Source organism: Ctenocephalides felis, unplaced genomic scaffold (genome assembly GCF_003426905.1).
Source record: "Ctenocephalides felis isolate EL2017-DRISC unplaced genomic scaffold, ASM342690v1 CF-g0.4_SCAFFOLD_03148, whole genome shotgun sequence".
NCBI lineage: Eukaryota > Metazoa > Arthropoda > Insecta > Siphonaptera > Pulicidae > Ctenocephalides > Ctenocephalides felis.
Genome location: NW_020539302.1, coordinates 1 through 21,524, shown reverse-complemented (window position 1 = coordinate 21,524; position 21,524 = coordinate 1). Strand labels below are relative to the sequence as shown.

At 30.3% G+C, this 21,524-nt stretch overlaps 1 protein-coding gene across 1 annotated transcript; it reads left to right on the top strand.

Annotated features, from left to right (window-relative positions):
- The first annotated feature begins 3,582 nt into the window (after positions 1-3,582).
- On the top strand, positions 3,583-21,151 carry LOC113381869 (protein eyes shut-like). Its single transcript, XM_026620529.1, is given in 19 exon segments — positions 3,583-3,725; positions 4,698-4,846; positions 6,124-6,354; positions 6,581-6,694; positions 9,389-9,628; positions 12,886-13,619; positions 14,133-14,464; positions 14,956-15,166; positions 16,514-16,665; positions 16,811-16,947; positions 17,027-17,298; positions 17,800-17,980; positions 18,267-18,388; positions 19,269-19,421; positions 19,463-19,541; positions 20,449-20,652; positions 20,711-20,841; positions 20,903-20,939; positions 21,042-21,151. Coding segments are annotated over 19 exon segments (3,732 nt in total).
- Positions 21,152-21,524: the final 373 nt, after the last annotated feature.

Genomic DNA, 21,524 nt, shown 5'->3' with positions numbered 1-21,524 from the left:
AACGATCAGTTTTTGAGGAAGGTTATTGAAAATAATTCGATTTTAAATTTTAATTTTAACTAATATTCTGAAGCTCACTTATATTCTTCATAAACAATTTTAACTAAGCAATTCATTTTGTGATTTTTAGAAATATGAGTCATGATCCTTAATTTTAACTCAGCTGCATTAAGTTTTCTTTATTCTTTATTTACTATTTATGTAAACCTATATAAACGTCGTCGTGCAATTTATATGCTCTTATATGTTTTATATAAAATACGAATAATGAAAGTTACAGTATTTATAATAATCTATTTGAAGAAATTTAATATGCATCGAATATTTCATTACGGTACGAAAAGTTTCAGCAATTTGCTTAAGGCATAATGCCATGCACCACTAGTTATATTATTTACATCGCACAAATACATGTTTGGCCCATTATTCCAAACCTCAAATTTTTTTATAATTCAACGACTTTTCGCTGGACTATGATAATTTAGGATATTCATATGGACCATCGCCACGTTAAATTTCTTTAAAAACGTAAAACAAAATTGTTCAACATTGTTCTTCATACAAATTGTCAAATTTATTTCAAGATTTTTTGCAAAAACGTGTACGAAAAGTTACACACTTTTTTTGCAATTTTTGGCACGGCTCTTTTGTTTAAATCAGAAAGGTCGAAAATCGACTCACACACGAATACAGTTTCCAATTCTGATATAGATTCAGAATGGCTTGAAACGTTAGAAGATATCAAAAGAGCAGATTTTCTGACAAAATCATAAACTTCTCCTTCTGAAAGTTTAAAATAGTAAAAAAATATAATAATTATCTGCATGCCTCGTCACTGTGTCAAGTTGTTCTTTCTAGTTCAAGATTGAGAGCTAGAGGACAGAAAATCACTTTCTGACGATCAGACGTCCTTGGTTAAGACGGCATCTAAAGGTGTGATAATCGCAGTAAAATTTGCAAATAGTGGTAGAGTTGGATTTAATTTTATCAAACGCGTTCTGAGAGAAAAATGATTTTGAGAGCGAATACTAAAAACAAGAAAATTTCATTTTGTAGTTTTATATTAATTATATTTAACGTTTTCAAGTTAAATGATAAATTTTATATTAAAATTAAAGAATAAATAAGCAATTTTATTTTTATATTTTTTATTATTTTGAACAGCAAATCGGAACTACGAGTCCTATAAGCTGTTGTGCTATAAGATGAATTATTATAAATTATTAGTACAATTTCTGCAACAGGGTGAAGTATACTTCACCGCATATATGCCCTGGGATGCAGTAATACCGGATTAGGGCTATTTTCACGGTATTAGGGCTATTTTCACTGTATTGGTATATTGGTTAACAAATTGAAAAATAAGTTCCATACATCATTCATTCATTAGATTTATATAATATCATATATGTTTACTTTATTTCAGCAACAATAGGAACTTAAGAGTCTCATGAGCTGTTATGTTAATACTTAAAAACTATGTAGATATTTTAGAAGACAACCCAATTTAAATTTTCTAATATTAATACAGAATTTTTATTTCGATGCAGCAATGGACGATAAGGGCTGTTTTCACAGTATACATTAAATTTATATTTTTAAGTTAAAACACCACTTCTTGATATCAAGTTGTTCGAGGTCGGTATTGAATCTAGCAAATGACTTATGAAAAGTAAAACCAAAACTTCAATCTACCATTGTTACATTGTCAAATCTCATTTATTTGCTGATATGATATGGCTCATTTCTGCTAGCTTAAATCATCCGTTACTTGCTGTACGATAAAATTAAAAAAGTATGAAATACAAGTATCACTCTATAGATAAATTTTTAAATCCGGATATGATGCTAATGCTGTTACAGTTTGCTGGACATTCCAAGTTTACGGTTATAGCTGAACATAACCATAAGTAATTGGTTTCATAGCTCGTTACGAATCGCTCATGCATTCAATATTATTGCATATTTATATATATATATATATATATATATATATATATATATATACATGTAATAATAATATGGTCCAATTTGCTTTTAGTTTATATACACAAATATCCTGATAACACTTGATTCAAATAAGTAGAGAAATTCCAATTGGTCAGAATGAAAACAAAAATTGATTCATTTTTTCCCAAACACATATTTTCTGTGAAATGTTAAGAAGAATCGTACTGAAGGTATTTAACTTTACTATTAGTTTCGATTTTTCTTAAATACAAAAAATGATTTTTTCTGTAATTTATTACGGTAGGGCCCGGCACAAAGTCCCAATTTGACTTTGAGCAATTGTATTGTTTACAAGCAAATCAATTAATCACAACAAATAATACATATTAAACAAATAACTATCTGACTATGCTCAGTAAAAATTCGTGAAAGAAATGTGTTTCGTGTTTTTTTTAATTTGTAACCTGGTCCATTTTACCCCATATGCGGAAAAATTGTGACGGCCAGAAGACAAATAGGTCCAATGTTTTATTTTAATTTTAAAGGATTTTTACAAAATAATAACTACATTGTTCAATCAATGCAAAGTATAAACGTCATGGGCGAATTTTTTTTTACAGAGATAACACAGTAAATTACCTTGACCAGGGTAAATGTACAATTGGTCTATGTTACCCCAACCAGGTTCAAAGTTTTATAGAGATTGTATAAAAACGTTGTTGAATCTTACTAAAAATCAACAATACAACTTATAAAACAATTAAAAAACATATACTTGGGTATTATATTAAGGTCTCGTCCAAAAGCAACAGTGGTCGCAACCAAAACAAATAACAACGAAGGAAAATACTTTTGTTATGGATTTCTATACATTAACGTTTTCCTCCCGATAGCATCGTCGTAAAAATCAAGGCGATGACTGGTTATACATCTTTCTTCGTCTAATTTCAAATATTGTTAAAAAATTCTTAACTTTACTGTTTTTTGAGATATCGTGAGTGAACCTTTATACCCGCGGGCCTTTGATCCCCGCTCTACCCTGTATGATTATTGCATTGCATTACAGTAATAAAGTTTGTAAAATAGGATTTTAATACAAGAAAGTCATAAAAGTATGCATTTTAATAGAAAATTGTAGTTAAAATTGAGTAAAGTATGTGTCTATTTATTTTAATAATATTTAATTTTAATAATAATTTAATTAATAAAAAAATATAAGTTCATTGTGTTATGAAGCATTCGTCGTAAGTGACTCCACAAGATGTCAAGTTCAAATCTCTCGCTACCTACAACCTGATATCAAACGACAGTAATCCGGTTTTAAAGAAGTAGACACAAAACTTTTTACATGTGAAAATAGCTTTCCCGGAAATCACATCTCGCTGAAAACTGTAAAAACAATTTAGCGCGATGAGAAACAAACCCAAACAACAAACAAATTGAGTTACCTTCGAATAAGGCTAGAACGCAGGAAAAAACATCACAATAGAACACTGAGAATAGTTTTTATTGCGATTCAAAGAATTAAAAAAAAATACTATAATGTACTTCTATTACAAGTTTAGTTTTTTAGTAATCAGTTTGTTTTACTATTTTTTTCAGTGCGGGTAATGCGGTTCAATAGTTCAAAAGATGCGGGCGCCCGGTAGCGCGGTACCTATTGCGGCCCTAGTAATTGCAATATCATGTTTGTATTGGGCTCCTGGAACAAGGGCTGGATTTGCTTGTCTTAGCAATCCATGTTTATTCGGAGTTTGTCTAGATGATTTAAACAGGTCAGTGATAAAATTCATAATAGACAAATGTATTTAAAAATCATTAAAGTAGTTACATGTGATATAAATTTTGGTTGTATCATAGTTTTATTGCAAATCATAAGTAATTATTCAAATGAAACTTTAAAAAAAAATATTACATGTTTTTTATTATTTTTTATCAAATCATAAATAATTATTTAAATAAAACTTAAAATTTTTATAGCATATTTTTTTAATATTTATCATTGAAAACCTTATATTAATTTTCATTGTTCGAAACTTTCTTATACCAATTAATCAACGAAAATAAATTGCATAATAAATAGCATAATTGCACTACTGTCTTTTATACAGTTTGGTATTTATGTTATTATAAATAAGTCAGGATATAATAACAACTGCATTCACAGTTGCAAACAAATAAATTTTTAATTGAAATAGATATTTTGAGAAGAGTAAAAATTATATAATATATGAAATATTTCAATAATTTTATTGTTGCAAATAATTTGCATCTTCATTAATTTTGCAAGGTTTTTAGAAATTTTTTTTTTAGAAAATCATTTTTCTACGCGTGGGCTAGCACCAACTAGTTCCAGGTTCGCTGGATTGATTCCCGCTACCGCCGTAGCCCGACATCAGGCAGCTTTGATGTCAAATTTCCACTTGGGATTATAGACCACAATATAATTCCAAGTGGAAATCGTCCTTCGTGGACATAGCTGCAACATCCAATCATATGCAACTATTAGACGTAAGAGCTAATATCAAAAATATCCCACACATAAGAGAATGGTTAATCGATGGATTGCCTCTCATGAAATAAAGTAGTATTAAGTCGTTAACCAACAGCTTATAGAACATATAGGAGTTCTGATTGCTGTTCAAACAATAAATAAATAAAAAAATAAAAAAATTTTTCTACGCCTACACAAAAGGTTTTTCATCATTCAAAAAATTTAAAAACAAGTATTTTATTATCATTTGCAGTACGTATGCTTGTTTCTGCATCGATGGATATACGGGAGTGCAGTGCCAAACCAATTGGGATGAGTGTTGGTCTTCACCATGCAAAAATGGTGGTACGTGTATCGACGGAGTTGCTCAATACAATTGCTCGTGCCCCGATGGATTCACAGGTCTCAATTCAAAACTTATAATTTTAATTTAAAAACATGTAAATTTACAAACGAGTGTAACAATGAAAGTCAAAATTTTACATTTATTAATTCAAAAAGTTTTTATCATGGGACTGAAGTTATCGAACATTTTCGGTACTATTAAAAATTAGTTTTTTTGAAGTAAAACTTCTTTACGCGCGACCTAGGTGTAAATCCGTACAAATGCAACGGAAGTCCGATACGCCCAAACTATAATGGTTGACATATTAATAAATGTGTGCATCACGAGTATTATCATATTACTAGTAAACATCATTCAAAATTGTTATATGATGTATTTATTTTCACTTAAATTGGTTGGGAATCGTGCTAATTAGTTTTTGGTACAGATCGGCCGGGCCGTTTTCTTGTATTAAAGTGTTAAAAAAATTTTTTTCGACGATTTGTATGAATTTTTTTTTGACGAATACTGAAATATTACGGCCCTACGACAACTCGTTTAACTTTAAAAATTCGTCAAAGTTTGCAAAAATTAGAATCGTTTTTTGGCATTTGTCAAAATTAGATTTTTGATCGACGTTTGCTCCAAAGCGCTTGAACCGATTTCAGAAATTTGAAAACCATTTGATGTATCTCAATGCCGATCTGCCGTTTTTTTGTAACTTGGGAAGAAGTGTTAAACTTTTCGTCCACATTTAAGCTCATACTACCGAATCGATTTTAAAAAAACCAAAACTGTTCGAAAGATATTAATTTGGAATGATACTGATTAGTTTTAGGTGAAAATCTACCGACCCATTTTTTGTAATTAACCGTTGAAACAAAATTAAGCCGATTTTTATGGAACTTTTTTGGCGATATATATCATGATCTTATAGAACTTACAGAAATATTACGGGCTTATGACTAGTAGTTTAATTTAAAAAATTCATCGAAGTTTGAGAAAATGAGTAGTTTTTCTGACGTTTGTTAAAAAAAATTAGACGATTTACTTGGTTTAACGATAGAGCACTCAGTCTTAATTACTATACCATTAAAGTCCTTCGGAAACTAGTTCAATTATAAAAATTATTGATTTGGGAAAATTTGCTTTTGGAAAATACTCCGAGTTATGTCCACTCTGAATACTTTTAATCACACATAAATTAATTTATTTATCATGGATTTAGTCGATTATTTACACATATTGGGAAGTTCATGTAACTTGCAATCTTGCAAATCAACTAGTTTTTAATTAACTTCCCGTAGTTTCTCTTTCTTATAACTAAATAAAATCGTAAAATATCCAATGCCAGGTGATGACTGTTCCGTAAACATTGACGAATGTTTATCGAATCCTTGCTTAAATAATGGGACTTGCTGGGATTTTGCAAATGGTTACCGATGTCAATGCGGCCCTGGATTTTTGGGAACCCGTTGCGAACAAGATGTGGCCGTTTGTAATGCTACAGGCTCTGCAAGATGTCGCAATGGAGGAAAATGTGTTGAAGGTCCAGGATTAGAATTTTATTGCGATTGTCAACCAGGTATCAATCACATTATGTTTCACAAATGTTTTGTAATAAAATAGTAATTTAGAATCAAAATGAAATAACACTCATAATTATTTAAAATAGTTAACTTAAGAAAATTGGCATATAATAATACCTGAACTATGAATTTGCCATTGAAGGTTGATGAACTTTCAATTACTTTTGAGTTTTATGTATTTTGAAAGTCAGTTTGATTCTTTATTATAAATTTTTATTTTAGGATGGCAAGGAAGTCTTTGCGAATTGGAAATAGATGAATGCGCTTCTAATCCTTGTCAAAATGGAGGTGTTTGTGTAGATAAACTTGCAGATTATGCTTGCGCATGCTACATTGGTAAGTTTTTCATAAAACATTCTAGTTTTGTTTGAAACAAATTAAATTGCATTTTTTTTAAATATGTTGTAGAATTTGATATTCAATTCATTCTATTTAATTTGCTTTGGTAAGCATATAGTATACTAAATATATTTAGTATACTATATGCGTACTAAAGCAAATCAAATAAATGAATTGAATATCGAATTCTACAATATATTTAAAAAAAATGCAATTTAATTTGTTTTAAATATTTGGCCGGGATCGAACCGGCGGCCTTCTGCGTGTAAAACAGATGTGATAACCACTACACATTAATTTGAACCAGTTTCCGTAGAACTTTAATTTTTTAGTATGTTCATTAAGTCTAAGTACTCCATCGTTATACCAAGTAAATTGTCTAATTTTAATTTTAACAAACGTCAAAAAAACGACTCATTTTCTCAAACTTTGATGAATTTTTAAACTACTTGTCGTAAGGCCGTAATACTTCAGTATTACCAATTACTATAAGACCATGATATTTATCACCAAAAAAAGTTCCATAAAAATCGGCTTAAATTTTTTTAACAACTATTTACAAGAAAACGGCTCGGTAGATTTTCAACTAATCAGTTTCATTCCCAACTAATATATTTTGAACAGTTTTGGATTTTTTAAAATCGATTCGGTAGTACGAGCTTGAATGTGGACAAAACGTTTAATTTTTTTTCAAATTACAAAGAAACGGCTCGGCAGGTCGTTGCATAAAACTGACAAACGAAAACTCTGATCGAGATACATCAAATAGTTTTGAAATTTCTGAATTCGGTTCAGGCGTTTTTGAGCAAACGTGGATGAAACTTCTAATTTTGACAAATGCCAAAAAAATGATACCAATTTTTGCTAACTTTGACGAATTTTTAAAATTAAACGACTTATTGTAGGGCCGTAATATTTTGGTATGATTTAGAAGGCCATCTATCTATCAAATCAAAATCAAATCATCTATCTATCAAAAAATCATGAAAATCGTCGAAAAAATTTTTTTAACACTTTACTACAAGAAAACGGCCCGGCCGATATTTACCAAAAACTAATCAGGTAGATTCCCAACCAATATCTTTCGAATTATTTTTGAATTTTCGAAATCGATTCAGAATTGCGGGCTAAAGCGTGGACAAACAATTTTTCACTTTTCTGCATAAACTTCTTCAGGAAGTTAAAAAAATGAAAAAAAGCAAAAATAACCTATTTGAAGTGCGCAATCTAACAATTTTACGTGATGTGACCAAATTGTGAGTTTATATATTAGTTCGATATGCCTATACGTGCGTACTGAATATCCTTGACATGCTATATTGACACGTTGTTGAAGTTTAAATCGCTCTCCACTCAGCCAAAAATCTGGCAACTAAATTGTATGGTATTAAACTTCTTGATTTTTCATAAATACGTAATATTATATTATCAAATATAAATTCTTCGAGACATTGATTTCTTAATATTTTTTTTCGACGAATATTTAATTCGTAAAGGAAAACATAAAAATCTCCTTATTAAATAAGCTTTAATGAGCGTTTTGGTTTCGAATTTAACACTTTCGGGACGGCACCGATTTCAAAACAATCTATTTTACCGGCTATAAACTTGATTTCATTGTGTAAGTTATGCAATTTGTTTGATAAAAATTTGTGGTCATTGAAGGACATACATTTATAATAATAATTTATTTTTGATCATTTTATAAAGAATGTTGACGGTCAAAACAATTTCCAAAATGCATAGCTGGTTGCTTTTGACATGTTTTACAATAAAATGCCTCCCTCCTGGTGCTTTTCTCTTAGAACAGGCAATACAATCCCTTTTTCTTTCACTCGCATTTAGAATATCCTGATTAGTCAGTATATTTGGTAATTTTTTTGCTGCCATAATGGTTTATTTTTCTATTATATTGGCTAATAATTCATTTGTAAAATATAAGGTAAAATAATCTATTGGATGTCTTATATTGCTTGGTATTTGTAGTCGGGGTGTTTGTTGATGTATGTCAAACTCGATTATTGAAAGAGAATCGGCACATTCGCTAATGTCTTCCCGCTCTTCATTTATTTTATCGAACTTCTTCTTTTTGTTGGTTGGATAATATCATCATCACATTCATCACTATCATCGGTGCGAATAGTAATTTCGTAAAATTTGCCTGTATGAATGTCTATTTGAAACTCATCTTCACTACTGCTTAAATCACAAAATTTACCAGTCGTTTTGCCATATTTAAAAGCCCTCGGTCGTTTTAAATATTAAAAAAAGACCATATAGCAAAGAAAAAGGCTGAAAATACTACTAAAATAACTTAAAATTATTTTCAAAATACAATATAGTTTATCACTGCTATATGTAATTTATTCAACTTTTCGATGCAAACTGAGTCATTGTTTATAAAATAGTCTGTGCCTAACAGAGTATGTTTGTCCACTGAGGTGGACAGCCGTCCCCAAAGTGTTAAAATAAATATTTTAAATAATTTGCATGTTTGATAAATGACATAAACGTCTTATATAATAAGTCAAAGAATACGACTAAACAAAGTCAACATTTACAATATAATTGCATTAGATTGAAATTTCAACATTTTTAACGAAATAAAATAGTATATCTCATCAAGCAATGCTACTTACTTGACTTTCTTGATCATCCTGCAGAAAATATTTTGACCATTATTTTAAATAGGTTACACGGGACACGATTGCGAACGACCAGTTCTGGAATGTTCTGATAATCCATGTTCCAATGGATCATTGTGTCTCATGGAATTCGGATATCCGCGTTGTTATTGTGTACCTGATTACCATGGCGAAAAATGCGACCAAAAATATGACGAATGTCAACTGGGTCCTCGGTGCATTAATGGAGGGACCTGCATAGATGGAGTAGATGGTTTTACATGCTCCTGTCCACAAGGCATATCTGGTGAGTTCAGAGAAAATAATTTTAAACTTGCATTCTGATTTTTATTATTATTTACTATTAGATAACTAATCATTATGCGAATTTAAGCACTTAAACCTAAATATCTATGCCCCAATTCATTATTTACACATATCGTGAAGTTACGACAAAAATATCAAAACATTCTAAATGTCTTGGTATTTGATAATATTTTTGGATTTTATCAAAAATCGCCATTTTGACAACCAATGGTGACTTATTTTCACACCAAACCTGATTAATCATTCATTATAAATATATTATATTCTATTATTGTCTAGGATATCACTCGACTATCTATCATTAGGTAGTGATATAATTAAAAATGTATATGCAATATCCCATTATTTCCGAACAATTTTGTCGTAATCGTAAGAAATATTAAAAATCATGAAGTATATATATACTACAACATCTAAGATGCAAGTTTTTTAAAAACGCAAAGCATATGAATATGAATTGTCTTGTCTAGTCTTGTGGTCAAGAATAACGACGATAAACTTGCATTTCAATATTCCTAACTTAGTTCATACTTAAGTTTCGAAAAATATATCCAACTACGGAAAGTTCAAAAAATGCAAAAATATTTCTTTTTCGAAATAAGTAGGTACATGCATCAGTGGCGTAACTAGACCCTCCGGGGCCCGTGGCAAAGTCTTTCGATGGGGCCCTATCGTGGTACTCAATTTTTAATTTATCTAATTTTGTTTAATAAACGCGAATAGTCATTTACACGCTGTTTTTCTACTGGCTAAAACAATTTTTAATGAATTTTATCACAATTAGCAAACCAACTTCGATTAATTTATATTTTATGGCTTTAAATTATAAAATTATACAAAAGGCAGAAAAGTCAAGTATTGATTTAGAGGTATAATTATAATTTAGTTGTAATAATATAAAAATAACAAAAAATACACAAAACTTAATTTTTATTGAAAATCAAACATGAAATATTAGTGAATATATTCAACGTTAGAATAAATGGAAACTAAAAAACGTATTTTTTTAATAAACAAAATTTTAAATCTTAAATTTAATTATTACATAATCTTCCATTAACAATTTCTTGTTTTATTGATTTTCTTTATTTTATTGATTAAGTAGTGACGTTCGATCTTCATGACAATTTATGATTTAACTAGTTGGTATTGGTATTTTGCCTTGCGGCAAGTTACATGAACGTCACGATATATATAATTAATCGACTTAATCAATAAAATATAAATTAATTTATGAGTAATTAAAAGTATTCCAAGTGGATTTATTATACATAATTGAAAACGAACGAACACGTTTTCTCTAAAAGCTTATACATTTCTGAAAACGATTCAGGCATTTTTGAGAAAACGTCGATCAAAAGTCTAATTTTGACAAATGCCAAAAGAACGATACTAATTTTTGCAAACTTTGAAGAATTTTTAAAATTAAACGACTTGTCGTAGGTCCGTAATATTTTTAGTATGATCCACAAAACTATGAATATGACCGTCAAAAAAAAAAAAATCGTCGTAATTTTTCTTTTTAAACTTTATTACAAGTAAACGGCCCGGCCGATCTTTACCAAAAACTAATCAGCACGATTCCCAACCAATATCTTTCGAACATTTGCGGACTAAAACTTGAACGGAAATTTTTTCATTTTTCTGCAAAAATTTCTCAAAAAATCTGTTCACACACACGCACCCACAAACACATATATACTTTTTACAAATTTGGTCTCATTCGATTCAGAATGGCTTGAAACAGGGCCACGGGCCAGGGAGGCCCATCGAGCGTAAGAAATATCTAAAGCAAACTAACGATTTATACAAAAAATAAATGACTTGGACGTAGTTATCGAGCGGTATTGAACTTTAACTTGTAAGCTAATGCTTTAAAAGAATTTATTTCTGCTGCAAAATATTTTGAAAAGATTTTAAAACTTTGTATGTGCTTCACTAATACGGCGAAATTCAAAATTAAAACTAAGAAAAAATACGTAAACACTTTAGGACATAAATGTCTATCAGACCTGTCACTATTGTTCCTAGGGACAGAAACTTTAGAATCTAAAGATCACTTAATAATTCAGTTTTTCGAATAAGGGGAGAATATTTTTATCTGGATCATTTATGAAAAGCTCGGAAAATTATAGAAAATTAGATAGAAAAATAATTAGAATGATAAATAACTATTCTTCTAATTTTATGTATTTTTATATTTTGTGATAAAAAATTTCCTCTTAAGGGGGCCCCGAAACAAATTTTGATACGAGGCCCCGCGAAGGCCTGCTGTCGATGCTGTGAAAAGAGTTCTTCACGTGTTTGTTTTTTATCTTAAAATTCGATAAAGTATAAATTATTATATATACAATAATAAATTCATTAATTCATTCTTGATATATTATATAAACTAAAGATTTTCCGATGCAGATCCATCGCAGCTCGTTATCGCATAAAAGATAAAACACTTAAAATACTTTCGCTGTGAGGCGGCGACTCCTTTGGTTTTAACTAACTAAATATTCGGCCGAATGTAAGTTCGATGCAAGTTTGGTTGAATAATTAACTCCGACTTTAAACTTAAAAAATAAAAATATAAGTTTCAAATGAAATAAAATTTATGTACAATGTTATAAGGTATTTCCGAATCTCGATTTCCTGGGTCGGGGCCCCCTTAGGTCGGGGGCCCGTGGCATTTTGCCACCCACGCCACCCTATAGTTACGCCACTGACATGCATCTATCACGTTTTGGGAGCTAGTATGTTTTCTATTTCGTTTTTGGTCATTATAATAGTTTAATACTATAATAAACAATACAAAACATCATTGCGAACAAATACAACATAAAACTACTCAAAAAACATGGTTTATAAATAAATTAATTTTAAATTATAACTTTTAACTTTTTCTATTATGCATTCATTTTTACTTTATTCACTTTTCGTTATTTTGTTTTTCGAAATACATATTTCATAGCTAATGGACTGAAAGGAGTTCGGCAAATTATATGTTATATGTGGATACAATATGGAAATATAAAAGAAATGATATAGCTTTTATTGTGCGTGCGAAACCACAGATATTTTTGAAATTATCATAATCAGATTTTCGGGAATTCGTAGAAATATTTATTGTACTTCCTCACTAACATAGCTTTCAAGAAATATAAAGATGTTATATTTCTAAACACAAAGCTTAACTCAGATTTAACTAATAGTATATAGTTATTAATACACACATGGCTTTATTTACAGGTCTTCTATGCGAATGTTTAGAACTGCCTTATGGTTTATTGGATTGTTCTTATGTTCGGCCAAATTTAACTACAACCACTACCGAAATTATAACTTTTACGACAACTGAAACTACTACGATCATAGAAACAACATCTTTATCAACAACAACAGAAATTCCGACCACAGAGATACCAACCACAATAATAGCTTTTACATCGGAACCCACTAGCACAGAGCTCACTACCCATATGTTTGATATCACTACAAAAATCAATGAAGCACAAGATACTGTCGAACCAAGAACAATCGAAGAAATTTCTACCACAACGGAAGATTTTACGAATATAATATTTCCAACTACTTTTGCACCACAATCGTCAGTAATTAATAAATCGACGGAACATACGACGGAATTTACAACAATTACGTTCTCGCCAAGTGATCCTCAAACTACGACTATTATTTCAACTTCATCTGAAATAACTGATAGTACTATCACTACTCCTTCAGGGTTGTTAAATGTCACTGATATATCTCATTTTTTCACCGATGAACCCGATGCGAGACCAGGGCAGACATCAACCGAATCAGACACAACAATGCCCTGGACGAGTTCGTCAACTATCAGTTCAACTTTTACATCATATTTGGATTTGACGACTTCTACAGCAACGGTTGTATATGGTAACGAGTGCAAAAATTTATTCTGCGAAAATGGTGGTACTTGTATAACAACTTCTGAGGGAGCAAAGGTAAAGGTTAAATCTATGCATTTCATGCGTATAGTAATAAGAATAAAGATTACAGTTTTCTTAAAAATGCTAAATATTTTGAAGTTTTTTCCAAATTTATACCAGCTATAAAAAAAAAGCTTATAAGTATCTCATCTATGTGTGTAATCTGCTCCTCTCAACACCCTACGAATTTAATTTTCCTTACATTTTTCCTGAATGTTTTTTATATTTGTGTAATATGTGAAAAAATATTATTTGTTATTCAACTACTCATCGTTTGTTAGTTTTCTTTTTTATGGCATTAGTTATAGGTGGAAAAGCTCAATATCGTACCAGTTATTTACCTTTAGCCAATATTGGTGTTCATTACAATTCTTTATAATATTCGTAATTACGGTTTTAGTCTAATGGTAATTATAATACAACTCATATAGACCGCTTTCATTGTAATTGTTTCAATTCTGACTAAAATTGCATTAACTTTTGCAATTACATTAATTATTATCATATAAATTATTTCTTTTATTTCAGTGCATTTGTACATTTAAATACCACGGCAGCACCTGCTCAAGACCAATAAATATTGCGACAGCCGCTTTTGGTGGTACTTCGTTTTTGACACATCGTTTGCCCGATTCGGTCCTGTACGGCCCAAATCCAAGTATCGATGTGAAAGTACAGGCCCGTACTTTAGCTCCTGATGGAGTTTTATTGCATGCTACTGTTGGTGACGATGCTTATATGACTGTTTATTTGAAAGAAGGTCTATTAAAATTCGAATTCAGCTGTGGAGTGCAAACAATGGTTCTTGGAGAAACGAGAGCTCCTGTTAACGATGGAAATGAAATGGGTATAAGAGCAAGGTAAGTTGTGTAATATGATTTTTTTTTATCAAATAATAATTATTTCAGCATTTCAACTATCCGCAAAGAGCAAGTAGTGAACCTTTATGAATAAAAATAAAAGCACAAAATAATCTGACAACTGACGGTGATTAGGCAAAGGTCTTAATTACTGGTTGAAGATTAATGTAGAATAGACCGTTTCTGTCTCTGGTAGTATTCTATCGGAGTTTTATTGCAAATGAGCTTAGATAATCCTTGATGCAGATTTTGTACTTGTCTGAATGAGTTTGTATATCATCGTTTACAGTACTAATATCATTTAATATTGTATTTCAATATCTTTAAATTTTAAGACGTTTAATCTGGAAGCTAATTCCCATAGTTGTATGCCTTAGGCTTAACACCCTATGCTTGTTCGCTTGTCTTATACACTGTCCTATTTTCATTCCGCCTTTGAATTTAATACATTTGTGAACGAATTTAAAAATTATTTATATTATTTTTTTCAGCTTGGTCTTCAATCCAGAACATAATCACTGCAATGCTTCACTTCGAATTAATGATACTCTAACAATGAGTGGCGATCAGCTATTCAAATCATTCCTTGGTTTGCCGTGGTCCAGCAAAACTTGGTTGCATTTGGGAGGATTACCGCAATCCAATCAGAAACCAGATACCAATAAACGACAAGGTTTTGTTGGTTGCATGCGCGGTCTAAAGGTTAGATATTTGGAATGGGGGTGAATTAACATTTTTTTCAATTAATCAAAATTATATATTTTTATTTATTTTTTAACTTCCCGAAGAAGTTTCTGTTTTCATCAAAAAATCCGATTCGCTAATTTTATGTTTTCTCGACGTTTCAAGCCATTCTGAATCGAATGAGACCAAATTTGGAAAAAGAATGTTTGTAAATGTGTATGTGTGTGCGTGTATGTGAACAGATTTTTTGCATAAATCGACGTTTTCTCAAAAACGGCTCGACCGATTTCAAAAATTTAGAAGCCATTTGATGTATCTCAATGAGGACTATTGTTTTGACTATTGTGCGACGATCGGCCGAGCCGTTTCCTTGTAATTTGAAAAAAAGTGTTAAACTTTTCGTCCACATTTAAGCTTATACTACCGACTTGATTTTAAAAAATCAAAAACTGTTCCAAAGATATTATTTGGGAATGATACTGATTAGTTTTAGGTGAAAATCTACCGAGTCGTTTTCTTGTAATTAACTGCTGAAAAAAAATTTAAGCAGATTTTCATGAAACTATCTTTGGCGATGTATATCATGGTCTTATAGAACCTACTGAAATATTACGGCCTTACGACAAGTAGTTTAATTTTAAAAATTTATCAAAGTTTGAGAAAATGAGTAGTTCTTTTGACATTTGTTAAAATTAAAATTAGACGATTTACTTGGTATAACGATAGACTATTTGGTCTTAATAAACATGCTAAACAATTAGGGTCCTACAAAAAAACTGGCTCAATTATAAAAATTATTGATTTTTGAAAATTTGCTTTTAAAAAATACTCCGACCGGGTTGACGTGTTCGATTTTCAATAATGTGTAATAAATCCAATTCGAATACTTTTAACTACTCATAAATTAATTTATCTATCATGGATTAAGTCGATTATTTACACAAATCAAGAAGTTCATGTAACTCGCCTCAAGGCAAATTACCAATACCAACTAGTTAATTTTATGGAATTTCATATTTTGAATATAAATTTTATTTTGCCGCTTATGTTTTAAGGTTTCATAAATTAATATCCAAAACTGTTTAATTTTATTTGACATATAAACAAGTTCGAAATGCATTGGGCATTAGGGCTACTTTGGTAATAGCAATTATATTATTATTTTTGCTGATAAAATTAGCAATTATACGTTAGAAATTAATAACTGCTAACACAAATAACTTTAATATTACTTTATTAAATTACTAATTTAAAAAATGTTATAAACAGTTACTGCATTCTAAAAAATATAAAATATATAGATATAATTTCGAATTGAAGCATGTATTCTGAATTCACAAGATATATTGTTTTTGTTTAATTAAGGTGGGTGATCAGAACGCGTCAATTTTCGAGAACGCTATCAAGGGGTCCGAAGTGGCCGAATGCTCTTCCTTTGCTTGTTTATCGAGTCCTTGTCTCAATGGCGCCATTTGCCATCAGAACGGAGAAGCCTGGTATTGCGAATGCAAAAATGGGTAAATTTGTGTATTGTAATTTATTTACCAGTAGGTATAGTGTGCAAAATTATTCAACAATTAAGTGTTATGTTTCATCTTTATCTTCCAATTTACAGATTTCCATGAATTTAGAAAGATTTCTGTATTTTATATTAATTTGTAGATTTACAGGAAGAGCTTGCGAAAAATCAATTTGTTCCAATAATCCATGTTTGTATGGCGCTACCTGCGCTCCATTTCCTGGCAGCGGATTCATATGTTTATGCCCCTTTGGAAAACATGGACAATTTTGCGAACACAGTCAGTAATATCAAATTTATGTTACACTTCTTAAAAAATAAATATTAATGATAAATCACTTTTTTTCTTTACCCATTAGACTTGGAAATAGCTCAACCATCTTTTGCATCTACAATAAATGGGTTGTCGTCTTATGTGGTGTATCCTATGAATGGACCAGTTACATATAGTATGGAAATGCATTTGAAAATAGTTCCAAAAACTCAAGAGCAAATTTCCTTGATAGCATTTATGGGTCAAAATGGAGTGCATGATCAAGGAAGTGACCATCTGGCTATAAGTTATGTAAAGGGATATATTATGCTCACTTGGAATTTAGGTTCCGGTTAGTATTTAAAGAAATTTTTTAATGTTTGCCTAAAAGTAATAATAATTACAAACATACCAAAATTATGACTTATCTCTTAATACTTATCATACATTATTATAATAATGATATAGCAAGATTTACTCAAACGTGATGATGTACATATACCACTTTCTCGAAGAAAAGCTTTTATTACAATAATGCACGCAAAATAAAGAAAATTGCAAATTCAAGTTTTTTGCCTTTCTGTTTATTTGGTGAGTTGTTCTTCTCTCAAGCTATGAAAATTAATGAGGACTAATGAAAAACTAACTAATAAAAATAAACTTTCGCAGTAACAATATAACTTAGCGGTTTTGATCATAAGAATGTAAAAGTTGTCTTGCATTCTTGCAAAACAAGCCATAAAGCTCAATTATAGTAAATAAAATGAATAATAAATTTCAGACTCTTACAAAATAAACAATTAATCAATATATTTTAGCGTGCTTTTTTACATATTTTTAATGGAATACTTACTATTTATTGACTTACCTTCACTAAAGGTGCCAGACGAATTTTTTACACCACGTGCGATTTCTCCACTCCCTGATGGTAGTCCACATGTTATCAAAACTGGAAGACAAGGTAGAAGAGCGTGGCTCTGGGTTGAAGGTGTTGCCAATGTAACAGGCAGGTCACCTGGACATTTGCAGAAATTGGACGTCGAACCATTTCTATATATAGGTAAAAAATATAATTCGCATATATTATTCATATTTCAATATACAATTTATAGAATAAATAAAATACTTTCATGCAATAATATACCCTATAACATGATATTATAATAGCAATATTAAAGAAATATTAAAAATACGAATTCAACGACAAAACTGGTCATCAATTTGAACTAACAGAATTAAATATATACTGAAATTTATACAAATAAACAAAAGTTATTATATTAAATACTTTCCTGCAACTAGATAAAGAAAGAAATTAATATTAAAAAATATTTACGAATATTTAGGTGGGCACGTTTCTCGTCACTTTACACCTTTGCCTCATGATTTGCCATTACATGATGGATTTATTGGTTGCATTTACGACGTAGAACTAAGAAGTGGAAAATCGACACCTCAGATTGTTCAAGTAAGATTTATTTAAGTAACAAACTACAATTGATGTAAATAAACTACATTATAGTACACATGTAATATAATAGCAATGTGTCCTGTAACAAATGTCTGAATCAATTTTTTAATTTTAAATTTTTTTATAAGAAATTTTGAGTAAAAGTAAAAAAATAGTTTTTGCATTGGGAATTATATAGTCTTAGTTATGTTCTTACTTTACCCTAAATTCTAAGATATTATTATTATTATAGTATAACATAACCAATTTTTATCTATTTTACTATCCGCAGGGTAAGTTATTAAAATAGAAAATAAAGAAATCGAATTATGTGTCTATGTAATATACATGCTGTGATGAATCTGCCATGTTTTCAAAATCCAGATTTCGATTCCATTCAGATTAGCATTAATTAATGATATTTTTTTAAAGAATTTTTATAGTTTTTTCTGCGGTTGTCGAGATTCAATAAAACAAATTAAAAAAAAAAACTGCAGGTCAAAAATTATTATTAGACATATGCAATCAAATTATTAGATATTTTATAGAGGTTTCAATAATAAGTACAAATTTTGTTTACATTCTATAGGTTCCGTACCAATTTTTATCCGTAAGCGCGACGCGGCGCTTATGCGCTTCGATAAGCAGCTACGCACCGCGACTGCTTTGAACATAAGTTAAAATTTTCAAACATTTTCTAAATATGAGAATTCATAGTTTCAATAAAGTCAATTTTCAAAACCTAAATTTAAAAAATTCTCAAAAGTGTAAATTTTGCAAAGCTTTTAAAATATTTTAAAGTTTTTAAAAAAATAATTTTCGGTACGGGAAGTTCCTGCAATTTTCCTAAAGTCATGATGTCTTGCACCACTAGTTTTATCCTAAATCATTTTACTAGGATACTCGATTATCGCACGGCAGAGGTGTATCCAGGTGTATGGTCTCTGAATGCAATTCTCAAGCGTGTTCAGATTCTGCTGGCGCTTGCATAGAGCACGGAGCAACTCGGACGTGCTTGTGTGTCCCCGGAAGGGCGGGCCCGGATTGCTCAGTGGAAAAGACCCTTGCGAAATAGCTAATTGTCATCCAGAGGCACATTGCATAGCTAAAAGCAGAGGTGAATTTGATTGCGATTGCCCTTGGGGAAGACACGGAGCAAAATGTGATAAAGGTAATTGCCTGAAATGGAAGATCGTTTCATTCAATTTAATTTAATTTAATTTGATGAATACTATTGACAGTGAGTTTTCATTTAATACTTTGCTTTCGAAATCATTTATTTTTAACTTTAAAGGAGTTTTTTAACTCCAGAGGCAAACAATATTTTCACTACCCATTTTCTTATAAGTTTTTGTGTAATGTTTTATTTAAGAATACAGAAGAAAATTAAAATTAAAAACAGTAAAAATGATTTAATTCTAGCAGGTATTATCTCAAATGGGTCTCAAAAATTTCTACGTTATCAACCGGATGAAATACGAAAATACGGACAAAATAAAAATATCACAATATACCGACTTTTGATTTTTTTTTTAAATAGTAAAAATCGAAAAACGGGGATAAGCGTTGTTCATACTGAAATGAAGTCTATAAAAAACTCTAATTTAAAGTAAATCAGTCCAGTAATCAAAGTTTAGCAATCGTAGTATCGTGTCAAAAAAACAGTTTGGAGAAAATCGCGTTCAAAGCCTCGCAGAGGAAAGAAACAGAGGGTATTATCGTGCCCAAATATCTATATCTCCGAAAATAATTTATAATTTTAAAAAATCCTCTCGTACACAAATTCTTGAATAGTGATAATTGATTGTTAAATCTATTTCTTAATCTTCTAGGCTACAATACCCCCTTAACATATAATTCTATCACAAATTATATTAAATTGATAATATAATATATGAACAAAATCTATGCATTTAAAATATAAAAATTTTGAAAATTAAAATAGAACAGTCAAAACAATTTTTGGAACTTTTATAAATTTTGTGTGCAACGTATAACATCACCTCATCGTTTTAATCCTGTATGCATGTGATTATTACAATGAGATGTATATTAAATAACGTAATTAATTATTTCAGTACAGAATATTTCTGATTCGCTTTTTTCTGGAATTCGATCCTATTTAATACTGCCCAATGGACCAATATTAGGACCTCAATATATATTACGACTAGATATTCGGCCATTGTCTGAAAGAGGATTAATTTTATTCAGTGGTGATGCTGACAAGGGTTACTTTTGCTTAAGCTTAGAGGGCGGAGTACTGGAGCTACGAATAAAAGGTATACATTTTGTAATAGAGTAGCTGTAAGTGATGTGATTATTAATCTTATGCATTAGTCTCAGGTTCTAAAGAATCAACTGTTCGAAGTGGCAGAGTTCTTTCAAACGCAGAGTGGCATTCTATTCGAATCACCAGATACGGAAGAAGAATAAGCCTTTGGACGGAAGGTTTAGCAAATAGTGGAACCGTGCCTTACACAGATCAGAATTTTGTTTATATAAATGATCCAACGAATAAAATATTTGTAGGTAAGATCTCGAACAAATGCATATAATGATAAAGTAAGCAAATTAAGCTAAAATCGATCAGCACATAAAACATATGTAGTTCAATAACATTACTATCGTTTACTAAAGTGTCAATTTATTTCATAACAATTTATTTTAGGAGGGCTGCCTGATTTATCAGAATTACCCTTTGGCTCAGTAACGGGATTTCCTGTACCTTTCAAAGGCTGTATTCGGAATTTACATTTTGGCGGCATAAAAATGCTCTGAATTCGACAAATGTTCGTGGTAAGCTGCATCTATTATTTGTTGAAATTACACAACGACAGCTTAACACCTATTATATATAATATATATTATATTATATATATATTATATATATATATATTATATATATATACAGTGGCGTACCTAGAACTTTTGCCGCCCGGGCGGTCTCCAGATTGCCGCCCTTTTCAATAATAAGTCAGTCAAATAGTAGTTTTCATAAATTAATACAAATAAACTAGTGGTGCATGGCATCGTGCCTTAAGGCAAATTGCTGGCACTTCTCGTACCGAAACATAAAATTTTTAAAAAAGATTAAAAAAGATTGAAAATTTTTTGAAATCTGGAAAAATATATTTTTGAGAATTTCGAAAAT